The 14,383-nt window shown below is 40.2% G+C and overlaps 1 protein-coding gene across 1 annotated transcript in view; it reads left to right on the top strand.

Moving 5' to 3' along the window:
• cntnap5a (contactin associated protein family member 5a) overlaps positions 1-14,383 on the top strand; it is a 190,279-nt gene that overhangs the window by 132,709 nt on the left and 43,187 nt on the right. Inside the window, exons 15-18 of the mRNA XM_030724387.1 lie at positions 1,417-1,544; positions 2,165-2,335; positions 4,193-4,411; positions 12,966-13,205. Of these exons, the coding sequence (XP_030580247.1) occupies positions 1,417-1,544; positions 2,165-2,335; positions 4,193-4,411; positions 12,966-13,205 (758 nt within the window). The remainder of the gene's footprint in view (positions 1-1,416; positions 1,545-2,164; positions 2,336-4,192; positions 4,412-12,965; positions 13,206-14,383) is intronic.

Raw genomic sequence — 14,383 nt, 5'->3', positions numbered from 1 at the left:
GCTGATAAAAGGGCTTCTTTGTTGACTGCAGGCAGGCCAGCCTAACACCAAGACCCTTTCACTGCAGAGCCACGCTCTGTGTGTGTGTGTGTGTGTGTGTGTGTGTGTGTGTGTGTGTGTGTGTGTGTGTGTGTGTGTGTGTGTGTGTGTGTGTGTGTGTGTGTGTATTCATTAAGGAAATAAGAAATTGGCATGTGGAGACAACCTGTATACACAGTAAAATGTAGTAAAGTTTTGACAGAACTCTGTGCAGTCCTGTGAAAAACTAAGTACACCCTTAATGCTTCCATAGGAATTAAGAGGATAATTAGCAGCTTGGTACCTGATTAATTGATCATCAGCAAGTGTGACCACCTCCACAAAAGCAGAGGATTTGGCAGCTTGCTAGTCTGGAGCATTGAGGTCTGTATTAACACAATGCCAGGAGTGGATGTTCCAGCAAATTCACCTCGTTCCTTCTTAAATGAGGTCAGATATTAAAGTCGAGAAAGGTGGGCTCATTTCTGCATTCTTTCTTTCCTTGTATGTTTGTATTTAGCGTATGTGGATGCATTTACTGACGGTGGCATTTAGAAGCTTTGCTGAGTCCATGCAGTGATTTCCACCACCTATTATTCCTATTATTCTGTATTTTAAAATATAACATTTTAATAGGAGAGTGTGACAATTTAAACCACACTGACAGAATCCCATCATCATCTTAGTTTAAAGTCGCAAACATGAAACCACAGCAATGAAAAAGCCAAAGACAGAATGACAGGACAAACTGAAAAAATAATGATGGATGGATGGTATCTCCATGAACCATAGGACGACTGTGAGACAGACCTTGTGACTGATGAGTTGTTTTACTGATGAGGTGTTCAGAGGGAGCTAACACCACGAGCAGCTCAGACTCTCGTGTTACTTCAGTATTTTGTCGTCTATTCAAATTTCGTCTCCAGAAAATGAACAGAATCGATCATACAGTGTTCATGTCATTTTCACACTCCAATTTTCACACCTCATTATCTTTTTTGGGTTGTGTGAAAATGCCTTTGACAATTTCATATACCACAGTTTACTCACATGATTAATTACAGCTCAAACACAATATTTCACTTTTGATTTAACTCATCATCATTTCTGAGCTGTGAATGAAGAACCAAAGGCTGTACTGGAGTTTGAACGTTCTCAGTGGCTTTGTTTGTGGTTTGCTAATCCACTCGAAAGCCTTCCTGGTTTCAGCTCAGTTTGCATATTTTCACAGGCAAATGTGTGCGCTGTGATAAATTGCTCCCTTTACAGGGTGTTTACTGTGCATTCTGTGCTAATGGAGAAGAAAGTCAGCCTTTATCTGGACGCCCATAAAAGAATCCGGCCCCTGAGGGTTTTGTATTACTATTTATTTCATTCTTTTTTTCTGTTCTGTTACAGGGCTAATGACACAGGAATCCTCTCCTATAAAGACCACCTACCAGTGAGCCAGATAGTGATTGGAGACACCAACAGGATGGGCTCACAGGCTGTCTACCACATCGGCCCTCTGCGTTGTTATGGAGACAGTAGGTGATCACCTCACTGTTGAAGCTACTGTTCCAGATTTGGCTGCAGATGGAGGCTGATCAGACACACAAATGTTCACACAGTGTCTGCCTGGCTTCTGCTTTTATGTTTGTCACTGGTGACACAGCTAAGCCTCGTCATGTGGTGCAGCCAGGCGACAGGCAGGATCACAGAGACGGAATTCAGTTCTTCCTCTATATTAATTGTGTTTTTAGTAAATATCTGATAATCAAAGTGTGTACGTTTGGTGTGTATGAGATGAAGCAACATTGTTTTTTCTTTTTAGAAGAAACTGATTTTCTCTCACAGTATCATGATGCTTAGCATCATTGCCACTGGATGCTAAGCAGTCAAAATACAAACACTCTCTTAACAAAAGTTATTGAATTTGTTTGTGCGCTCCGGCTTCCTCACAACGTGCTGCCTGGTGAAAATAATACACCACAAAGGTCACGGCGGTGGTTTTAGGTTTTAAAGAAATAAATAATAAATAAAAAAACAATCCTCGAGATGCAAGTTGAGAGACCTTTTAAACAAATGGGGCTCACCTTATTTGGCACACAGCCTCCTCCCTTCACTAAATCTGTTTTGTCTTTCACTTCCTCTTCTTTCCTTCCAGGGTCTATATGGAACGCGGCCTCCTTCTACCAGGAATCGTCATACCTTTACTTCCCCACGCTACGGGCAGAGCTTGCTTCTGACATATCCTTTTACTTCAAGACCAGCGCTCCTTCTGGAGTGTTTCTTGAGAACCAGGGCCTCAAGGTCTTCATCAGAGTTGAGCTTAGCTGTGAGTGAACTTTCTGTCCAGAATAACAGAGATGCAATACATCAGCTGGAATGTGAAAAAGAGTAGCTACACAAGAGAAGATGAGTGGGAAATATTATGGGAATACGTTTAAGCAGAATATTTAAGTTTATTGACTAGCCTGACTGTTGACTTTAATTCAGTCTAATGTATGAGCACAGCTTTGACTCACATTTAAACTGGCTGCATTATTGCATCTTATTTTATTACGTTTTTTGAAGCCTATAATATCTAATTCACAGCAGAAAACTGGGATTATTCAGAGAACAAACAAATGGAATACAATTATGGCATTGTTTTGCTGACAAGTGTGACGCGCTTAGAACACCTTTAGGTAGCTAAAATGCATTTGTATATTTTTAAGGATCTAAGATACTGTTCTTTTTATAATAATGCTACATTGCAATTACATATTAAACATGATATTGCTACTTAGTTATAAGCTTGAACCATGCAACTGCAGCTTGTGGGTTATTACCATTGATGGTATAAAAGATTGATGTGTGTATGTGTGCTGTATGAATGGTTAAAATGTGACTTGTAGTCTAAAGCTGTTTGAGTGGTCAGTAAGATACAGTAACACGAGCATTATATAAGTACATTACATTTATATGAGAGGATGCAGCGCTAAGTAATCAGCTAATACAAGTGGGCAAAATCCAGCCAAAGGGGTCAGAAGAGGCCGACAGACCATCTTTTTCTTTTTCATTTTAAGATGTAATTATGATGACATTATGAAATATAAAAGTAAAACTAAAGGAAACTAAACAACTGCCACCAAAAACAGAACAAAACACTAATAACTGTAGCTTAATTACAAACCTGCATTCATAAATACACTGCTAATGGCTAATTAATGCTAATGAGCGTACGCTGGATAATTACTGTCTTTAGAAAATTAAACTATAGAAAACTATAGCATTTACAGAAAATTGCTAATTATTTTGAAATTTGTGAATTTACAGTGTTAACTTGTTAACATGGTATTACATTCTTACTATTATTTAGAAATCACTTAGCAGTTTGTGAGTTATATGGTTACAGTGATATTATACGGATATTATACTCACTTATTACCATGAGATTACCCAACAGCTGCCAATGTGTAAAGTCCTGTTAGAGTGCCTACCAAAGCCATGTGGTCATGTGATCAGTGATGTGCTTTGCTTCTCTCACATAGAAAGACTAGCTGTGCTGTTGTTGACAGTTTAATTTCCCAGAGAAGCATGGTGTCAGGTCTGCACTGCATGATGTAATCCTAATGACACAGTCAACAGTAATGTCATGCTGTCACCAAAAAAGCCTCTCTTTATGACCCATGTAGTGAAGCCTAATGATTGGTAAAGGATGAATCAAATTAACTGCTGGATTTAATGTGACAAAAGGGCGAAAATAACATAAAAAAGTAGAAACAGAAAAAGGTTTCCATTAAAAAACTCAGGAAAATTGGTTTACCTTAATAAGCAGCAGAGTTATTAAACTCAGTGTATGTGCCGAGTTTAATAAATGTGCTGCTCCATCATCACACAAGTAATTCAAGCAGTACTGAGTTAATTAGTTAAATGTAAGGTTGTTGTTCACATTCCGGCTGCAGGAATTGTACGGATATTTGGAGCCATTATGTATGAATGCCGCATCAGAGACATTGTGAAATATTGACGAACTGTCAGCTGAGCCCCCTCATAAATCTATGCAGGTCATCAAGTTTTCCCAGCAGCATTGTATCAGATTGCATCAGAAAGGCAGGATAGAGAAGAACATAAAAAAATCTAATATCGCATTCAGTCTGACCTGAATGTCGTGTGTGTGTGTGTGTGTGTGTGTGTGTGTGTGTCTCAGCTCCCTCGGTGGTGACTTTCTCGTTTGATGTGGGAAATGGTCCAGCAGTCCTGTCCGTGAAGTCCCACGTCCCTCTGAATGACAGACAGTGGCACTACGTGAGGACAGAGTGCAACGTGAAGGAGGCCTCCTTGCAGGTTGACCAGCTACCCCTCCGCTTCCTGGAGGCTCCAGCTGAGGGACACCTCCGCTTACGGCTCAGTAGCCAGTTGTTCGTAGGTAGGTTGACACCAGTAGACGTAAGCACAGTACCAATATGGTTAAAAACAGTCGTCGCACATTTTGGCAGACAGACCAACATCAGCATTACTTTGTGATCTTGTGTCTGACATTCGTTTCCCTCCTAGAGTTTGCTTTCCACTGCTTCCCCAGGGAAATGCGCTCACTGGGTACTTTATTATGAACATGTTAACCTGCTCATAAGTGCAATTATCCAATCAACCTGCAGCAGTGCAGCATTAACTCCTGTGGTTTCAGGTCAGGAGTTTCAGTTAAAGCTGTAGTAGGAGGTAATTTTTTTGGCTATCACCGGTCACGTTTCCCATATAACCTTTTGGCATATTGTTATTCAAGCAGTCTGAGAGGAAAGAAGACTTCCACACCTCCATGGCTGTTTCATAATGGGAGACTGGCCAGTGTGACAGGTCCTTTTTTACAGCAGGATTCCTGTGACTCATTAAGTTCTTAAAACTCAGGAAGTTAAATGAATGCGAATAAAGTCTTAAACATCTTATGTTTCCTGTAAAATTACTTTAGGTATTTTCAGATGGTGTGTTTAAGACAGGTAGGAAAAATAACTTTGTTATTTTCATGTGAGGGAGTGCTATCCTAAGTCCATAATTGCGTAATTGGTCCATTAGCAAGTTCTGTATACAGATGTGGTTTTCTGGGGAGGGTAGCCAAATGAAAGAGAGCTGGGAGATGGTCTTGAGAAGGAGGAGAAACTTGGGATAAATGGAAGTGTTGGCAAGAAAGGATCAAAGTGATGTTTTCTAATCAAAGAAAAAGCTCCAAATATTGTTGAGACTGTTCAGTTGTTCTAGACTAAGTCAAATGACTTGTTAATGTGCCTGAATTAATTTTCACATTGTTCTGTCTTAATTTTTATTTATTGAGGCGTTAAATATCGTTAAAAAAAAAGCAATGATTTAAATTTTTTTACACTGAGACTGTTCTCAGAGCCTGCTCTACAAATGCAGGAGACTGAAGGCCTGACTCAGTGGCAGCAAACATGTTATTCCAGCCCGTCTCTTGCTGTAGATAGCACCATAAATAGGAAAGTTGTCAGACAAAAAGTTGCATAGTTTGGTTAACAAAGAGTCTGACAATCTCAGAGTCTCATAAAAACATGTCTGGTGAGGAATAAAGCAGAGAATTCAACTTTACATCTATTGATTTCTATATTTATGTGTACATATCTGTGCTTTTATGTGGGAGGGGCTTAGGACAGAGGGGAGAGCTGCAAAGGTCTTTTTTTCTCTCTGATTTCTGCCTACTGCACCTTTATTGTTGACATCAAACACTCCATTTGGGACAGAAGTGTTATTTTTGTATTATATTTGTCAGTGTCAGACTTCCAGTCTCCTGGATTTTCACCCCAGCCCCCAGTCTCCAGAGTTTGCTCAGAAGGAAAATGCATGGATCCCTACCCCCAGTCTGTTTTGTGTCAACAGTCCAGGGTGCAGCTGGTGGTGTAATAGTGTGCTGAATGTTTTCTTCATGCACTTTGCTGTTTGATGGCAAAGAAAGACCCAGCTCATTGTTGGTACTGTATGTTTGCTTTATGCTTGCTGTGTGCAACCACTTTACCTGGCTCTTCAGGTGGTAATGTGATGATGCCATCAATTGTCATCGATGTCAACTTTTTTAGGTGCCATTTGTTGCTTTTAGTGCACAATTGAGAGCTTTTTTGTGATTGTTTTAAAGAAAAATGCTGCAGGAATGAGGACAGTGAAAGCAGTGAGACTGAAGCAAAACAGAAATTTTACACAGTTCAAACAGTGTGTTCAATAGAAGTGATTTTTCATTACATATACTTTTTAAATCTGAAAATGCTGATTAGACTTGAGCTTGCTCTTGTGTCACTGCAGTCGTTCCTCCATCATAGTCCATGTTGCTTGTTTTTGTTCTGGTTTCTGTGTTTCTGTTTACTTCCTATTGTACTTTGAAATCACCTGCGTTGTTGAATGTCTGCTAGTTTGGTGCACAACCTGTCAGCAACCATCCAGTCAATCTTCTCCCTATATACACTCCCTCCCTTCCAAAAGTATCGGAACACGGAGGCCAATCCCTTTATTTTTGCTGCAGACTGAAAACATTTGGCTTTGATATTAAAAAAAAAATCAATATGAGACAACAGATCAACATCTCAGCTTTAATTTCCAGGTATTTACATCTGGATCTGATTCACAGTTCAGAAAAAAAACCTCTTTTGTCTGAACCCACCCATTTTCTTGAGCAAAGTATTGGAACATAAATTTAAAATAAATGAAAGTGAATCCGACTTATTATTTAGTTGCAAATCCTTTGCTTGCAATAACTGCATCAAGCCTGTGACCCACTGTCATCACTAAACTTTTGCATTCTTCTTTTGTGATGCTTTTCCTGCTTTCACTGCAGCCTCTTTCAGTTGTTGTTTCAGTCTCCTCTGTAGCAGCTGAACTGCTCCATAGGGTGTAAGTCCACTTCACGAAGGCTCTCCCAGTCAGTTTGGTTGCATCTTTCTTTAAGCTGACAGACAAAATGACTTCTGAGTTTATTGTACTGCTGCCATGATGCATACCATCATCATCATGAGTCCGTCCCAGAAAAAGCCATGCAAGCCTATCACTGTGTTCCACAGATGAGGCTCTATGTTTGGGATCAGGATCAGATCCTTTCTTTCTCCAAACTTTATCCTTTCGATCACCTTGGTAACGGTTCATCTTTGTCTCATCAGTCCATCAAATTTGTCCCAGAATTTCTGAGACTTGTCTCTGAGCCTCCTGTTCTTCTCTCTCATTAGTGGTTTGCATCTTCTGGTGAAGCCTTTGCATTTTTGTTCATGAAGTCTTCTGTGAATAATAGATTAGAGAGCTACAGGTACAGATACAGTAGTAGTAGCAGTAATACCTTCACTCCTGCCCTCTGGAGCTTGTTGCTGATGTCACTAACAGCTGTTTTAGGGTCTTTCTTTATTTACAATGTTTCTGCCATCAGCTGCTGTTGTTTGGTCTACCTGCTCCACACCTGTTAACCTGAAAACAGTGACAACTTTCTTCTTCAGGACATTCAAAACAGTTGTGCTGGCTAATGTTTGTGCAATGGCTCTGTTTGATTTCCCATCTTCTCTCAGCTTCACAATTACTTGTTCTTCACCCATAGACAGATATGGTAAATGGACTAGCTCTTATATAGCGCTTTTCTACTCAGTCAGAGCACTCATACAACATGTTTACATTCACCCATGCACTCCCATTCATACAAGCACTTCCATGTTTACTAAGCTAAGTGCTTTTAATTAGCTAACACTCACACACATTCATACTCCGACGGGACGGTCGGAGAGCAACTTGGGGTTAAGTATCTTGCCCAAGGATACATTGGCATGTAGCCTGGAGTAGCCAGGAATCGAACCGCTGAACTTCCGATCAGTAGGTGACCTGCTCTACCTACTGAGCTACAGCCACCCCGATATTGAATCATCAGTGTAATAGGACACACCTGGGCAAGAAAACACACCTGTCAGCTGCATGTTCCAAAACCTTTGCTCACCAGAAAATGGTTTTGGACATAATGTGCTATCTTCTGTGTATCAGATCCAGATTCAAACAAAAGCTGAGATGTTGATCTTTTGTCTCATACAGTACCAGTCAAAAGTTGTACACATGTAAGTGTGTTTTCAGTTTGCTGCAAAAATAAAGGGACTGTTCCCTTGCCAATCCCTATAGTCATGGAGGTTCTGCTGCTGTGGAGGTTCTGCTGCTGTGGAGGTTCTGCTGCTCAAAGTTGCAGGGGTGCCACGGCCCTTCCGCCCACCCAGCTCAGTTTAGACCTTTTGGACCTTTTTGATGGATGTCTGGGTTCACTGAGTGCAGCGACTTTCTGTTTAATTGTTTCTCGTATTATTTTGAAAACGATCTGCTTGCTTGCATTTCACTTAGTTTCGCTTGTGGTCTTTGTTTACTTTCTGTGCATATTTTTGTTTGTTTTTTGTTTGTTTTTTGCACAAACTGCTATAAATAATCTAATCATTCTTCCCAGTATAGAAACTCCCTTAGTTTCCTGTGTCACTTCCCACATTGTCTTAGCTCTTTGTGAAGTTAAACTTTCCAGATATTTCCTTGTGTTTTGCTTGTTTTCTAACGAAGTCTTTGCAAAAAGGATTTCATGCTTGCAAGTCAGCCGCTTGACAGTTTTTGTGCCTGTCTGCCTGCCTGTGACACTGAGGCAGTCACATTTGTGTGTTTGCATTTCACTCTGCCTGTGGCGTCCTGTTCTTGGGTCCTCTCCTGGACCATCACACTTTTAGACCAAACTGCGTTCTGATGTTCAGCTGAAGTGAACGCGACGCTCAGCAAGGGGAATCTTCTGACAGCGTTGTTGTTTCGTACAAACATTTCATTGTTTGTCCTCCTGATCAGATTTTGTCCACAGTATGTTGTCACGTAAGAGATTCATCTGTTCAGAGCCAGAATGAAGAGAAAATGTGATTACAGCAGCAAAAGCTCTGTAAATACACATACACATCATCACACACATACAACACTCATCATCATCAGTATTGTATTAAGATATGCATTGTTCTAGTGTTAATCCAATTTAAAATGTGTTTTTTTTTCATTACTGGTCTGGGTCAGTATGGCTGCTCTCTTCCTCTCACATTTCTGCAGCAGCCTTTCACACGCTGGCATTTTAATCTTTCTCCTTAATAATGGAGAGAGAGAGAGATACCATTAAAAATCTTTTTTTTATGTGTTCTCCATTTTAAGCCTCACCTAATGGATCATTCACCCTGAGAAATAGTTTATTAGTGAAAGGACAACAGGAGTTACTAATCTTCTGTGGATCTCTGAAAAAAAATGCTTTTTGAAGATTTAATTTTCATAATGCATAAAAGTGACGTTTAATTTTTGTCAGAAACAAAGTTACTATGCTAATATGTATGATTATGTGTGTTAAAAGATGTTTCCTGCTCTTGTGGCTAAAGAGTAGATAACAAAACTTAATAGAGTAAAATAATATTAATAATATAAGAAAATATATAAAAAAAACATGATGTTCTAAACAAGAATCTTTCATTTGCAAAGCAAACAGCCATGAATAGAACCTGCCTTCAGTAAAAGCATTCTCTTTAGAAATATCTACAAGGACACGTCACCATGTATATTCAATAGAACAAAGTAACCTCAGTTTTCTAAATCTGCACCTCTCTGGTTCAGAAATATAGTGCTTCAAAAAAAAATCTGTATTCTGTTTTTTTTAAGTCTTACTTTGCCAAAAAAGTTTAACACAACATCACAGGAAAGAGCCGTGAACTCCCACTCCATGTCATGGACTTTCTTGGAAAAGAAATCATGTGAAAACGTCTATTGACTCAGTTCATGGACCTTGTAAAATCCCCAAAGCTCTACTCCAAACAGTTTTCTGTCAGGAGGTTTGAAGTTTTCTTCAGCCTCAGAGCTGTTTCTTTTTCACTGGTTGAAATTTACTGAACAGCCACAAAACTTAAGGATCAGTTAAATAGTTGTTGCTGAATTTTTTGTGAAATAAAATTACTAAGAGAAATAATTTTGCATCTGAATTAATTTTCTGATTTCACTTTTTTAGTAGTTTTTACTTTATTGAAACAAAACATTATTTTTGTGTAGTGTGGATATAGTTCTATCATATTTAGAAGTCCATCCATCCATTTTCTTCCGCTTATTCAGAGGCGCGGGTTTGCAGGGGCAGCAGCCTAAGCAGAGAAGCCCAGACCTCCCCCACCAGCTCATCCGGGGGGATCCAAAGGCATTCCCGTTCTCTGGGTTTGCCCCGGGGCCTCCTTCTCACCCATAAGGTGCCCAGGAGGCATTCTAGTCACCACCTCAACTGGCTCCTTTCAATGTGGAGGAGCAGCGGCCCCTCCGGAATGACTGCACTCCTTACCCTACTTCTAAGGGCGAGGCCAGTCACCCTTTGGAGGAAGCTCATTTCTGCCACTTGTATCCACAGTCTCATTCTTTCGGTCGCTACCCAAAGCTCGTGGGCATTGGATAGATTAACAGCTTTGTTTTTATGCTCAGCTCTCTCTTTACTACAACAGACCAGTGTCCTCATCAGCCCCAATCTGTCTGTCAACTTGTCCCTGAGCCGGCGCTCCACCCTTTTCCAGCTGAGGACCATGGGCCAGGAAACCTCAGGTGCTGATTCCCATGCCAGCCGCTTCACACTCAGCTGCGAACCATTACAATGCGATCTGGAGGCCACCACCTGATGAAGCCAACAGGACTGCATCATCTGCAAAAAGCAGAGTTGAGACTCTGAGGCTACCAAGGCAGAAGCCTCCCATCACCTGGCTATGCCTAGAAATTCTGTCCATAAAAATAATGAACAGAATCGGTGACAAAGTGCAGCCCTGACGAAGTCCAACACCCACAGGAAACGAGCGCGACTTATTGCTGGCAATGTGGACCGAGCGGTTGCTGTGGGTGTACAGGGACTGAATGGCCAAACACCCTATACTCGCACAGCACCCCCCACAGCATACCCCAAGGGACGCGGTCTAATGCCTTCTCCAAGTCCATGAAGCACATGTAGACTGGATGGGCAAACTCCCACGCACACTCGAATATCCTCGAGAGGATGCTGGTCCAGGGTTCTGCGATCAGGATGAAAACCGAATTCTTCCTCTTGAATCTGGGGTTCACTGAACCTCAGATTTAGAAGTCCTGCATTAAAAAAAGGCTTCAGTGCTCTTGTTATTATAGCTTTGAAGCTGAAAATCCAACTTTTAAGATATTTTGACTATATTTTCCCAACACAGACTCTTTTAATTTCCTTGAAACTTCCTAATAGAAAAGGGGCCATAATTATTGGTGATATAAAGATGATTTTACATTACACTATCAATTAATAATTTTTTTGAAATAGATTGTTTTTGTAATTTTCTCTGCCTGAAATAATACATTCAGTCGTTTTACTTTAAAGGTAGATGTGTGTACTTCATGTCATGTCAAATTCCTGAACCCAAAGAAAACAGGCTCAAAGTATCAAACACAGATACAGAAATGAAAAAAAAGACGTAAGAGGAAATAAAGTATTCATATCAATGTAATACTTGTTAATTTTTAAAGACGGGGATGGTACAAAGGAGACGAAAGATTGCGGTATAAGGCGCTCATATAAAAATGTTGTATGGAAAAGTGCTGGTTAAATATAACTAACTTGATACAAGAGGTGCATTGAGAGCTGGCAGGATTAACAACATAGGAGACGGCAGATGCACAATAAAATAACTGTTTTAATAAACAGAGGCTTCTGTTTTTTTGGAGAATTCAGTTCATGAGCATTTGCTTGACTTTTGGGGGTCGTTTATGCAAGTTTGTCATTATTCCAGACTATGGACCTCATCCAGAGGCTTTCCTTTTTTAGCATCCTGCTCATGGAGCTGTGACTGTGACCTGTCATGTTGTCCCACTGCTCAAAACTCAAAATTCAACTCAGTGGTTCCACCAGATACACCTCAGTAGACAAGAAGGTTTTTTTGTATTGTTTTTTATTTACTTTTTGATAGAAGCTGCATCATGTTCATGTTAAACTGTTATTAAAGAAGAACTGTGAGAATAAAATGCACATAAGAGACTTGATTTGAAACATAACATCTTCAGGCTTTTGAAACTGTTTTTAATAAGTCCACTAAGTGGAAGATGTTAAGAGGTTAAATAAGAGAAAACATTCAAATAACAGTTTTGAAGCTACTGTAATTACAGTGGTGACAATAAAAGCTTTGAATCATTCTGGTCAGCCCTACACCAGAATATACAAAAATCATCTCTTTCAGATGGAAAGAAATGACCTTTGTGTGGTCCCAGAATATCAGCATGTGACATGAGTCAATAGCACAAAAGCTATTCACACACTATATATTACACCCACATTCATAAATGTGTATTATTTCACTAGACCCAGCCAGATTTCAAATGAGGGAACTCATTACAAATGCCTGCTATATATAAATATAGGCAGAGCCTCACTTCATCTGAAACAATACAGGATTTAACAAGTATCATCTATCAGCCTCGGGGGATCGTGAAAGGAGATTATATCCACACATTTGTATTTTTATTTCTCAGATAAATTATTTTCCATCTGAAGCCATCAGTCTTCCACCTTCGGAAAGGAGAAATTTGTCACCAAGTTGCATTTTTTTTTCCCTCTCCACATTTCCTGTTTCCCCCACAACGTCTCCTACATCACATTGTATATTAAGTCTTAGTGATGTTTCCTCGTGCTTGCGTGCTAGTTGTCCTAAATGCTCACAGGAACTAATCTCTTAATATCCACCCATACCCAGATGGAAATCTTATGACAGATGTGATGCTGAAATGCATGTAAGAGGCTATTTTGAAAGGTAGCATCTTCTAGTCTCTGAAACTGTGCTTTAGCATGTGGCTAAAATGCAGCCTAATCCTAATCCTACCTCTAAGCAGCTCGCTGGTGACCTGGTGGATGTTGAGCTTTCAAATTAACCCTGATTTTAAAGTTATTGCAGAGGCTTCAGACCATATGTGACTAATGGCCATCCTTGTCTCAGGGGGAACTGCGTCCCAGCAAAGAGGTTTCCTGGGCTGCATCAGGTCTCTGACCGTCAACGGTGTGAGCTTTGATCTGGAGGAGAGGGCCAAGATGACGCCAGGAGTGAGCGCCGGCTGTCCCGGCTACTGCACCGGTTCTAGCAGCCTCTGCCACAACCGAGGGAGGTGTGTTGAGAAAAGCAATGGCTACATCTGTGACTGCTCACAGTCCGCCTACGGAGGAACCACCTGCAACCAAGGTGAGTCCTGTTCAGCGTATTAAAAAAACAAAAAGCTTGGCAGTCTGTGTAATGCCTTTGAGTGATGTTGATTCTAACAAACGCATATCGATTGCCAAGGTTATTCCATTACAGAGTACCAATAGCAAATGCAAGTAACGCAGAAGGCAATTAATACTTGTCTTGGCTCCAACTCCAAGAACATTTCAAATGCATTAGAACAAATTATCTCATGCAATATGTGAGCAGAGGAGAGAGCAGACACAAACACAACAGCAACCAGTCAACACCCAGCAGAGAAGACGAGCAGACTGAGAAAACCACCATATGGACGCAGTACAAAGAAACAAATTGAATATACATTCAGTGGGAACAGAGATGGAAATTCTGGCGGCAAATATGCCCAATTACAATTCACAGTTAACACTGTTTCTTCCAGCTTAGAATATTAAATATGAAAGCAGAAGCAGTGCCAGGATGCTGCTGTTTCACATTAAAGATGTTAGAAGTTTATTATAAATAAGCATAGTTAGGTTTGTTTCGGTGGTTAAGAACCACAGCAGGTTGTAGACTGTGGGCTTGTGTTCTCTCTCTGTGTGGGAGCAGAAGCTGTTTGAAGGCATATTTTAAAACACTGTATTGTCAAAGTTTTGTCATTATGTTGAAACAGTTCAAGTTTAAAAAGCAATGCTATGAAAGCGCTATGAATGCTGCATCCTAAAGGATAATTCTTAGCCTGGTGTATTTCCATTTAATGCATCCATTGTGATTGTATGTCATATTAACTAATGTTGTAGAGTTTTATGGAAACAAAGAGTCGCAGAAAACAGTATACCACGGCAGCTTTCACAAAAACAGATCATTTGAATGGTTTTTTGGGGTTTTTTTTCAGTATGACTGACATGAAACAAAGAAATTAGCTGCCTAGAACAGACATTTAGCTAACTGCATGAGGGATCTCCATCTGGGAACATTTGCCAGACTGACTTATTCATGTGCACATGCCAATCTGTTTTCATTGATAGTGTTACGTTCAGTGCATGTTGGTGCTAAAGAAGTCGCTCCAAATGAGGTTCCAGTAAATAAATTACTTTTTCCTTGCTGTAATAGCTTTTACTAATCACGTGGAAGCATTTGGTCCAGCCAGTTTGGTTTATTCTTACAGTTAAATTTGTGGAGGTAAAATTCCATCTTCAGGA

Source organism: Archocentrus centrarchus, unplaced genomic scaffold (assembly GCF_007364275.1).
Source record: "Archocentrus centrarchus isolate MPI-CPG fArcCen1 unplaced genomic scaffold, fArcCen1 scaffold_36_ctg1, whole genome shotgun sequence".
Taxonomy (NCBI): domain Eukaryota; kingdom Metazoa; phylum Chordata; class Actinopteri; order Cichliformes; family Cichlidae; genus Archocentrus; species Archocentrus centrarchus.
Note: the sequence above shows the minus strand (reverse complement) of the source record. Positions and strands in the feature narration are given on the sequence as shown.